Source organism: Diceros bicornis, chromosome 3, assembly GCF_020826845.1.
Source record: "Diceros bicornis minor isolate mBicDic1 chromosome 3, mDicBic1.mat.cur, whole genome shotgun sequence".
Taxonomy (NCBI): domain Eukaryota; kingdom Metazoa; phylum Chordata; class Mammalia; order Perissodactyla; family Rhinocerotidae; genus Diceros; species Diceros bicornis.
Window position 1 is genome coordinate 40,822,750 of NC_080742.1, and position 12,021 is coordinate 40,834,770.

The window sequence follows — 12,021 nt, forward strand, 5'->3', positions numbered from 1 at the left end:
ACACTATTTTAAAAGCTGAGTCAGTTTCCTTAACTGTAAAACATTAGTTTTTATAAAGATTAGCATTAATGTATCCCTGTGATGTACACAAAGTTAGTCCTCAGCCTCATGTCTTTCCAGTCCTCCTCCATTTTTTTCACGAATAGTCATTTAGTTACTACTGTGTGCCAAGAATCCAGCCCAATCTTGGGAATACAAGAGGAAACAAAACAGGTATGTTCCCTGCCCTCATGGTGTTTACAGTTTAGTAGGAGAGAAAGGAACAAAAGCCAAGTAATCAGGCCAATAATTAGTTAATTCCATTGTGATTTTATACTGAGATGCCTTTGGCTCTTCAAATGTGTCCTGTTGCCCAAACAGAAACCTAGAATAGTAAGAACATTCCTCTCGCTCTTTGCATACCCAATTCATTCTCATTCTTCAAGTCTCAGCTTAATATCATGCATTTTCTAACTTCCCTAATCTCTTCAACAAGATCTGGTGTCCCTAGTATGTATTTTTATATCACCAGTACTTCCCCATTATAGCACCGACCATACTTTGTTATAATTACTGGTTTAAATTTCTTTTCCACCTTCTTTCTATTTAAATCTACCACATTGCTTGGCATATAATATTAGTACAACAATATTAGTGGAAAAAATAGATAAATAATTGAGTAATATGCTTACTTCTACGTTTGGAGTATAATAGGAATTCAATACCTAAAAATTATTATCACTATCTCAAACTGTACCTCTCTCTAATTTCTAAAACAGGAGAGTTTTAATAGTATAAAAAACACTTATAGTCATTTAATATTTTCACACTTCAATTCATTAAAATCTTTCATAGAAAATTCTGTGGTGCTATAAGCTTTCATCCAAGACATTAATTCTAGTTTTAACATATTTCTAATATATGACCAGGCATATTAATTGAATAGTCAAATAACAGTAAAGGTTAAAGAGTAGAGGATGTTCTAAATGAAGGATGAGCAGTTGGCTGCTATATATGCATATAGGAAAAGAACAGCTGGAACTGTCTTAGGATTAAAGAAATGCGGCCATATGTGTACAAATAGAACACAAATCTTTACCACGTACAGTATTGAATGCCAACTTATACATGAGCTAATTTGTGGCGAAAAACTCAATATCAGTAGTTAATATGAATAACAGTAATGTTAGCAGATTTAAAGCAAGTAATTTGTTTCACTTCTACATTGCTAACTATATCCACTGTGCTTTTCCCTGAATATTGTATTGCATCATTGACTTAGTTTGCCTTTTTCTTTTAAAATAATAATATCTTACTCAAAATGTTATACAAGATTTGTAGCTTTAGTTCTAAGCCATTTAAATATTCCCATATTGACATCCTTAAATTATATGGAAGTTTCCTTCCCTTGAGCTCATATGTATCAATATATTTATCTAATGATCCTAGTGGCTTAGGGCTTTAGGGATAATTGTGAGTAAGAATATTTTTAAATAAAAAGGTTTTGAAATAACACATTTTCCTGATTTGAAGAGTAATAGAAACTAATTTTAGAAAATTTGGGAAAATAAAAATAATATCAAAATGATCTATTATTTCATTTTTTGAGGCAATCACTTTTTATGCACCTTATTTACACATATATACAAAAATAAAATAATAATTATGCCATTTATGTAGTTTTATACCAGGCTTTCTTCATGTAATTCCACACCATAAATATTCTCAATGTTATTAAAATCCTTCAATCATATTGCAATATATAAATATATCGAATTAGCATGTTGTACACCTTAAATTTACACAACGTTACATGTCAATTATATCTCAATAAATAAATAAATATATAAATAAATAAAGTGAAACTGTAAATGTAAACAAAACAATACTTCAACTTATGATTTTTAATGGCTATGCCATGATTAATCTTATAGTTCCCCTAAATTTGGACGTTTACATAATTTCTCTTTATGCAATGAATATATTTAGATATGTCATTTCTATACTTATTGACTTATAATACATTTCTTTAATAATGATTACTAAATTAAAGGATCTAAACTTCTTTCTTGTAAGATATTTCTAATATTAACATATTATCCAATGGTATGAAAACATATGTTCAAAAGGATAGCCAAATAACAAATGTAATTCTTCTTTTAATCATAAATATCTATGCCAATACTTACAACCACAGAGAAAGTAATAGCGAGGCATAAGTATCTTCTTTAACATGTTGTATGACTAGATGAGGATATGGAATTAGCTACAAGACCACAAACATTAAACAACAGTTAAATACCTAATACCTATCAGGTAAACCTAGAAACATGTGTGAAACTGCAAGTCTTAAGGTAGATAAAGGGGAAATGTATGTGCTACATTAGGGACACGAGAGAGGGTCCAGGGACTACTAAACCTCGTGGGAAGCTTAAGGGAAGAAAGCCATTGGAAATGGTGCCAAGGTAGAATGAGGTCTTGTTTCTAGAATAAGTTAAAAATGTGGGACATATTTTTCTCAGTTCCACAAGTAGGTCTCTAACAGTCTCTTTGCTCTTCGTTCTACTATGTGAGATAAATGGTTTGAGTTTCCTCAGCTTAAAAATTGGAAAAATATTGCTTCCTTTGCAGGATTGTCATTAGGATTAAATGAAATAATCTGCAGGAGGCAGAGCGCTACCTCTCTTGTACACCATGTGTCTTCTTCCATCTTCAGGGGCTAGCACAGAGTAGATCTTTAATACAGTTTATTTTGTTTTTTTTTTTTTTTTTACTAGCTCTATGTAGAAGCAAATACCATACTGATTAATCACCAATTCCAGGCAAAAAGTAAAAGCCAGGGGACTTCTTTTGCAAGTCTTAATGAGATCTACTCTTCCCCAGCCACAGGGCAAGGAGAACAAAGGACTAGGTCTGATACTTAACCATAACAGCAGCAGACTTCACAGAAGTCTGGTTTCCTATTCCATGATCAGGACCCTGAGAGCTGTGATAGAGATGTATGGAAATCCGGATACATGCAATTCAGAAATCAGATCTCCTAGATTCTCTCTGAGCCTGTAGAAGTGGCCCAATCCCAAATTTTACAAGATAATACTTTCCACACCGCCACTTGTAGACATTGTAGAAACGGAAAAGATGCAGGTTTCTTATAAATAATCCTTGTCCTACCTCAGGATTTGCTGCCCTCCTCATGACAACCAGACAAATATTAGGGTCAAATACCAGCACAACCAGAACTGGGATGCTATGTGACTGCTAAGAGAGGAGAGGGGCTATCACTGAAGTTGCTGAGGGATCTACAGGAGCTGAGAGAGTATTCATGGCATGGATCCCGAGGGTCCTTGACAACAGGTGACGGAATATACATTTAGACACAGTAGTTAATTGATATGGGAGCACTCTCTTGTGATACAGGATTTAAAACCCTGGCATATACTCTGGGAGATGGTGTTAACAGTTGCTAGGATGGTTCTTGGAAAAATTTATGATCCGTGCTAAGTGAGGTAGAAATTCCAGAACTGCCATGGAAGATGAAGGAGAAAGAGATCAAAAGACTCACTATATTGGGCATGCTTGTGGAAGAAATATATGTAGGGTTAGAAACCCCACCAGCTAACTATAGTCTACAGGATAGCCCAGTGGACACTCCATTTACCAAACAGCAAGGAAAGTGCTATGGAGAGGGACATCAGTATCTTCGAGAAGCTCAGCAGTAATTGTCTTCTGTAGGGAATGTAGGAAATGACATCATAGAACTGGGATTAAAATGGGAATGATAGAATCTATAAATAATAGATATCAAGAGGTGGCACTTAATGGCCAGAAGAAAGGTAGCTGCAATTATTGCAATGAGCAGGAAGATAGGAGAAGCAAACATGGGGCATAACCTTAAGAAAAAAGATAGAGTAAATAAATAGAATATTTATTTATCCTAAAGCCAAGATAGATGGGTAGCCACCAAGGGTGTTGTTTAATTTATATAATAAAAATAAATCAAGAATGGATGATCAGGAGGCTAAAGGCAGGTTTCCCTCCACTCATTCCTCCCCCCTCCCCCCAAATCACCATCTCTTGCCCAGTTTCTAGACCTGAGTTGATCCTCAGACTTTTGTTTGAAAACTATTGATTGAAGGACGGGGCAAATCCCTAAAAGGATGGACCTAGCAACACTAGGAGAGTATGAAATAGTAATTCCCCTAGTCCTTTCCCAAAGGGACCTAAGGCCATTTACTTAAATGATGATGCACTAGGTAAAGTGGAACATTCAGAACTTTTGAGGATTGCTGAGTTCAGAGGCAAAACTGAAATTGATATCCTTAGGCCCAAACTGGCCCAATAGTCTCCCTAACAGAATGAAGGCATATGGGAGCCAGATAATAAATGGAATCTTGGCCTACATCTGGCCCTCAGTAGTCCACAGACCCACCAGGTAGTCTTTTCTAAGATCTCCTGAGGTATTATTGGATTGCACATCCTTGGTAATTGGCAGCTCTTTCACATTCATTTCTTGTCCTGTATATAAGAGCTATCAATTATTGCCACCCACAAAGATTTAAGCAAGGCAGAGGTGGTAGTCTCTGGTATATCCGCATTTATGACATCATACTAGCATCTATAAAAAAAGTATGGATCATGACATATGACAGTGGATAACTATAAACTTTACCAAACAGTAATCCCATTGCATTTGCTTTACCAGATATGGTATTTTTTCTGGAGCAGAGTAATACAGTCTTCAGGGTGAGGTATGCAGCCGTTGAAATGGAGAATGTATTCATTTCTATCCCTTTCAGAAAGAAAAATCAAAATCAGTTTAGATCCATGTGGAATAAACAACAGTAAACATATAGAGTCTTAGTTTGGGGCTCCGTTAACTCTCTTGACCTCTGTCATAATGCATTTGGAAGGACCCACCAAGTCATAATCTCAGAAATCCACTATAAGGTGGAAGTAGTACACTCGGATCAGACATGAGTAGGGCCAGAAAGCACAGAAAGTTGCATGAAAAGGTGGCCCTGATCCCCGCCACTGCTGGACCAGCACCTCTCCCTCAGCTCCCTCCAGCTAAGGGACTTTTTTGACCAGAGGCCAGAGAAGGAAAAAGTCTAAGCATGGTTCATGGATGGTTTGTCTTGTTATGTTAGTCTACATCAAAAATGTGTTGCTGTTCTACTACAGTGCTTCTAGGGGATGGCAGTAAGGGGAAATTCTCCCAATAAGGAGAGTTCTGGGAAGCATGCCTGGTTATTCTCTGTGTGGAAAGAGGAGTAGCCCAAGGTGAAAATATATATGGACTCGTGTATATCTGGACCAAGAGTTCCAAAGATGCTTGCATATGGATTTCAGAGAGTGGGAACAAAGTTTGAAGATCTCTGTATCATAGATTAACACCCACCAGACAACTTCTTCCACAATATAACCAGATAGACAGACTGACTCAGCTAGTTGATAGAGAGAACTACATAATATGCTTTTGGCCAAAGGACACCTGTTTCAGCAAAGGAAGTAGAGCAGGGGGCATGTTATCATGGAATACACTGGTATAGTTACTTCAGCCACCAAGAAAATGCTGAACTGATAGAAATGTGGAATGCCTTTAAAAAAAGACTCAGCCAAAGTATCAATCAGGAGATGATACCCTGCAAGGGTGAGGTGCCAGCCTCTAGACACAATATACACCCTAAATTAATAACCATTGTATGGTGTTTTGTTCTCAATACGTAGAGTGCATGGATCCAGGAAGCAAAGAAAGGAAGTACAAGTGAGCTTATTTACCATCATTCCTATTGACCCACATTGGGAATTTGTACTTCCCATCCCTGAAGCGTTAGTCTCTACAGATCTAGAGATCCTGATATCCAAGAGGAAAAGTGTTTCCACCAGGGGACACAGTTACAGTCCTGTTGTACTGTAAGCACTGGCTGCCTTCCAGTCACTTCAACGTCCTTGTGCCAAGCGGCCAGAAACTAAGAAGGGAACCATCATGCTGGCAGAGGTAATTGGTGCTGATCATGAGGAAGAGGTATGGACGATGCAACATAATAGGAGCAGAGAACAATACGTTTGATGTTTAGGTAATCCACAGGATTGTATCTTGGTGCTTCTATGACCTGTTTCAATGAAAAATGGATAAGTGCTGCAGCCATGGCCTAAGAAAGATGCAGATATGGGCAAATCCATCACATAGGCTGCCTAGTTCAGCAGAGGTACTACCTGAGTGAGGGGGAGCTGGAACGGGTGGTGGTGGAGGAAGAGAATAAGTATTATTTGTGGCCTTGAGATCAACTGTTTCAGCAGGGACTTTTGTTAATCTCATTAACATATCTCTTGTAAGTCCCCCAGGAACTAAAGTCTAATTTGAATCCTGGAGTAGTTATCCCTAGCTGGGGCAAACTATAAGAAGCAATTAGAATGAGTGGTTCAATGGGTGGAATAGATATTCTACTGCTCCATCCAAATCCACATTTCACAGTCAAAGCACCTAACTCCCAGCTTCTCGGAATTTTGGCTGCTGGTCACTTCATAACTGGTCTCTCACTGAGATTTGTCATCTATCCCAGGGAACTGCGTCAACCATATCTATTCCCCTTTTCAGGAGGCACCTATCCAATAATAGGTTGAAAAGAATATTTCAAACCCCAACCATCTTGACTAAATTCAAGACAACTCTAAAGGGCTGTCCCAGGTAATGGAGGATCACTTGAGGCCTCAGTTGCAACAAATTGGTGGATCTGCTCCTCCATCCTCCAAAAACTGACTTCCTCACTCCTTACAGGTGTGATTCCTGAGACTCTTCTCCAGTAAACTTTCTACACAAAACTCTCGTCCTCAAAGTCACAGTCAGTTTCAAATGAATCCAATCTAAAACATCAGTATACCTGGATTAAAAGAAATATGTGATAAACATATAGAGAGATTGATAATAATAATAATGTTTTCTGGGATTGAAAGTATATGTATAATTAAAATGTGACAAAAATACCACACAATTCGGTGATGGTAAAAAAAATTAGTATATTTTAGACTTTTATAAGTCAAGTTACAAAAGAATGTATAATTAAGACAAAAGAGGGAAATAGAATAATTAAAAATATTTTCTTAATCCAAAGGAAAACAAAATAAAAGAGAAAAAGTAACATAAAAGAGGTCAGAAAAATAGAAAACAAATACTAAGATAGACATATCAGTAATTGTATTAAATATGAATGGACTAAATAATAATATAGTAAAAAGTTGGCAGTCTTATTGGAAAAAGAAAATTAACTGTATGCTGCTCATAAGAAACATACCTTTAAATGATATAAAACATTGAGAATAAAGGATAGAAAAGAATTTACCATGATAACCAAATAAAGTTGGTCTAGCTATGCTAATAGACAAAACAGTCTTAAGGTAAGAAGCGCTACTACAAAGAAGGATATATCATAGTGATAAAATAAGTAAACTAACAATAACAAAAAATTCTAAATATGCATGTCCAAAACATATATGCACCTAAAACATAGCATTGACGTGAGTAAAATAAAAATTGACAGAACTATAAGGAAAAATATATCAACACACCATCATGGTGAGAAAATACTTCAATCCATAACTGCTAGGAATAGTAGATCAAAATCAATATGATAAAAAAGCTTTGATGAACACATTTACATGAAATTTGTGCCAAAATGGATCATGTTCTGGACCTTACCACATTTTGAAAGACAGAAATCATTCACAGTATATTCCTGATCACAGTAGTATTAAGCTAGAAATCAACAACAAACAGCAAAAAATTCTCCAAACTATTAGAAATAAAGCAGTGTGGCACTTAGTAACTCAGGGGTCAAAGAAGAAATCAAATGAGAATTAAGTAATTAATAATAATAATAAAACAATATATCAAAATCTGTAGGATCCCACTAAAGCCATGCTTAGCAGGCAATGCAGAGCCATCAATGCATATAGTATTTGAAAAGAAGAAAAGCTAAAATCAATGAGCTAAGTATTCAACTCAAGAACTTAGAAAAAGAAGAGCAAATTAAAACCAAAGAGAGTAGAAGGAATAAAAAATATTATAAAGTAATGAAAAGTTGCATCATTAAAGAAAATATAGATATTAAAAAGAAAATAAGACAATATCTGGAACAACTTCGTGGCAATAGACTTGCAAATGCAGATGGTATGGACAAATTCCAAGAAAAAAAAAAAAAACTTGCCAAAACTGACACCAGAGGAAATAAGGAAAATTTATATAATACTATATATATTTTTAAGATAATTGAATTTTTAAACCTTCTCATAAGGAAAACTTTGGGTACAGATGGCTTCAGAGAATAAGATAGAGAGTAAGATAGTAAACTCCCTAACTTGTATTGTGAGGCCAGCACAATAACATTAGTCTACCTTGCTAACCTATTTAACTAGGTCAACCTAGGTAACCTTGTTAATTCAGCCTAATGATGACATTATTAGAAAATAATTAGTGACAATTCTTATGAACATAAATGCAAAAATTCCAAACCTATTATTAGTAAATTCAATCCAGTATTTTATAAAGATAATACATCATGCCAAGTTAAATTTATTTAAAAAATACAAAGTTACTTTAAAATTTGAAAACTAAGCAAGGTAGTTCATCACATTCACAGAAATAAAAGAAAATTCGTATGATTTTTTTCAACAGATACAGAATAAGAATTTGATGAAATTCGATACCCATTTGTTATAGAAACTTAGCAAACTTGAAATAAAAGGAAAATCTTTAGTCTAAGATGTATCTATAAAAGTATATAGCAAACATCAGATAAATGTGAAATATTGAAATCTACCCCTCACTCTCCAATATTAGTGCTCACTATCACCACTTGTATTCAGTATTGTATTGGAAACTTTCACCAGGGAAAAAAGAAAAGGGAAATGAAAAGATGTAAGTGTAGAAAAAGAAAAAATAAAACTGTCATCACTCATATGTGACATGATTACACATATTTAAAATCCAACAGAATCTGTGGATATACTGTTAGAACCAAGAAGTGGGTTTAGAAAGTTTTGTATTTGTATAACAGCAACAATTAGAAAAGATACTATTTAAAACAGCATACCAAAACATCAAATATCTAGGCATACGACTACTACATTGAAAATTATAAACCATTATTATAAGAAATAAAGAAAGACCTAAATCAGTGGAAAGATACACCATGTTCACGAATTGGAAGACACAGATTGTAATGTCAATTTTCCGTAACATCAATTTTCCGTAAATTCACCACAGCAATTCTCCTCAAAATCGCTGCAGTTATTTATTTTGTTTAGACGGGAGGAATTAACAAGCTGATTCTAAAATGTCTAAAAAAAATGTAAAGGGTATGTTCTTCCTGAAGAATAAAACATTAATTAGGACAGTGTAGTATTGACATCAGGATTGATAAATAGATCGATGATGTAGAATACGTGTCAGCAAACTGCAGCCTTGAGCCAAATCTGGCCTGCTGCCTGTTTTTGCAGGTAAAGTTTTATTGGAACACAGCCATGCCTGTTCATTTAGATATTGTCTCTGTGTGCTTTTGTGCTACTGTGACAGAGCCGGCTAGGTGCGACAGGAAACATATGACCCACAAAGGTTAAAATATTTACTATCTGACATTAGAGAAAAAGTTTGCCTATTTTTAGTGGGGAATATACAGTCCAGAAACAAGTCAACACGTAAATGGACACTTGAATTAAGATTATGTTACCACCAAGTAACAAGTGGGGTAGGAGCCTTTTCAAGAAACAGTGCTGTGTAAATTGAATAATGACATAAAAAAAAATATTGCTGACCTCAACCTTAAGCATGCACTAAAATCAATTTCATCTAAATGTCAAACAAAGCAAGCTTCTTGAAAATAACACAGGAGACGTTAAAAAGATTTTAAAAAACTAACCATAGATAAAAAGCAATAATCAAAAAGGAATAAACTGATTACACCGGACTTCAATAATACTAAGATATTCTGATTTTCAAAAGACATCATTAATAGAGTAAAGAGGCAAGCCACACAGTGGGAGAATATACTTGCAACCCATAGAACCAACAAAAGACTCCAGTTCTTTCAAAGACAGATAGATAGATAGATAGATAGATAGATAGATAGATAGATAGATAGATAGATAAATAGATAGGTAGATAGATAGATAGATGATAGATAGATGGATAGATAGATAAATACAATAAAAAAATAGGCAAGAGACTCTGACAGACATTTCACAAAAGAAGATATCCAAATAACCTGGTCACATAAAATGGTTCTCCACATCATTAGTCATTGGTAGCATGCATTTTTAAAACACAATAAACTAGAATGGCTAAAGTAAAAAGACTGATCATACCAAGTGTTGGTGAGGATATGGAGCAACTGGAAGCCTCGTCTGCTGATTGAAGTGTAAGTCAGTACAACCACTTTTAGCAGTTTCTACTAAAGCTGAACATGTGCAGACCCTAAGACCCAGCAATTTTCATTCCTCAGTCTATACCCAGAGAAATACACATACACATCAAAAGATCTATATGATAATGTTCATAGCAGTAGATTTTATAACAACTCCACACTGGAAAAAAATTGTATACTAATATAATAACTACTATTGAGAAATGAAAATATGAAATTAAAGAAGCTAGACATGAATGAGTATATGCTATATGATTCCATTTACATAAAAATCAAAAACCAGCAAAACTTATCCATAGTAATAGAGGTCAGGATATTGAGAAGGGCATGTGCTTGAGGGGCTTCTGTGGGGTTGGTAATGTGCTATTTCTTGACCTGGGAGAGTGGTTACATAGATTGTTCACTTTGTCAAAATTCATCAACTGTGCATCTATGATGCACTTTTCTGTACAAATGTTACAGTTAATTAAAGTGTTCAGGTTTTTATAAAGGATAACACATAGTGGGACAGGGAGTAGGGGGTGAGAGGGATGGCATGATATTTTAGATGCATGGTTAGGGAAAGCCTCTCCTAGAAGAGCATATTTTAACAGTGATCTGAAAGAAACGAGGAAGAAGCCACATGAAACTATGTGGAGATCGGAAGTAAGAATATTCCAGGCAGAGGGAATATCAATGCAAACTCTCTGAGACAGTATCATGTGCAGTGTATGTGATGAGCATCAGAAAGGTCAATTGGGCTTGAGTGGAGTGAGCGAGGAGAACGGTCACAAATCAGATTGGATGCACACATATTAAGCTATTGAATGAATGACGTGCATACTGACATTTCTGGTCTTAACATGATTGTTCGTTGTTATTTGTCCATTAAATATATATAGCACATTGTAAAATGGTTTGTAAACCCTATCTACTACCCTTAGAAAAAACAGATTTAAAACTAGGGGCATCAATTTGATCAATTTAAGAGCTGAGTCCCATTTCATTCAATCTTGAAAGTTTTGTCCATCCTACACAATTCCTAATTAAGACAGAAATCATCAGTTAATTAAGAAAATATGTTGAGAAAAAAGTATTAATAAAAGCATAATCTGTTCGTTACCTGATCATTTATGGAAAAAGTTATATGCACATTTTATATATACATATGAAAGGTTTATATAGAGAAAACACCAGATTTAACAAATGATGCCAGCAACAATGGAAATAGAACAATAGAAAATCATTCTTCAAAGGGACATATTACTCTTAAAGACATAATCTACCCTAGTGTTGTCCATGAAGAGCAGGCAATGACATTTGAGACAACTGAAACCTATTCTTCGAGGGCAAAAGAATATGAACAATTACTATACTTTCTACACTTTATGAGAACCTGGACATCCCACACTCTAACTCTGTGAAAATGTCTCCTTTTTAATTTAAAAATAGTAGCATCAATATCACCACCAACCAGCATACATAGAACAATAAAATGAAAATTCAAAGTCTTGAGACCATGCAAAGTGGTCTTTCCCCAAGCATTGTGTATGACCTGCAGTGAGGCATCCCTGCAGCCTAGAAAGAGTTGTTCAAAAGCGAGAGGCACTGAACTTTGAACAAAATCCTAGAACTCCTTCAACGT

General features: G+C 35.1%; 1 protein-coding gene across 9 annotated transcripts in view; it reads right to left on the bottom strand.

Moving 5' to 3' along the window:
* DGKB (diacylglycerol kinase beta) overlaps window positions 1-12,021 on the bottom strand; it is a 697,510-nt gene that overhangs the window by 142,902 nt on the left and 542,587 nt on the right. For 5 of the 9 annotated variants that reach the window (XM_058526516.1, XM_058526536.1, XM_058526525.1 and 2 more), the window contains one exon: window positions 4,679-4,768. The exons of the other annotated variants lie outside the window; for them this stretch is intronic. In XM_058526516.1, the coding sequence (XP_058382499.1) occupies window positions 4,679-4,768 (90 nt within the window). The remainder of the gene's footprint in view (window positions 1-4,678; window positions 4,769-12,021) is intronic. 9 annotated transcript variants of the gene reach the window in all.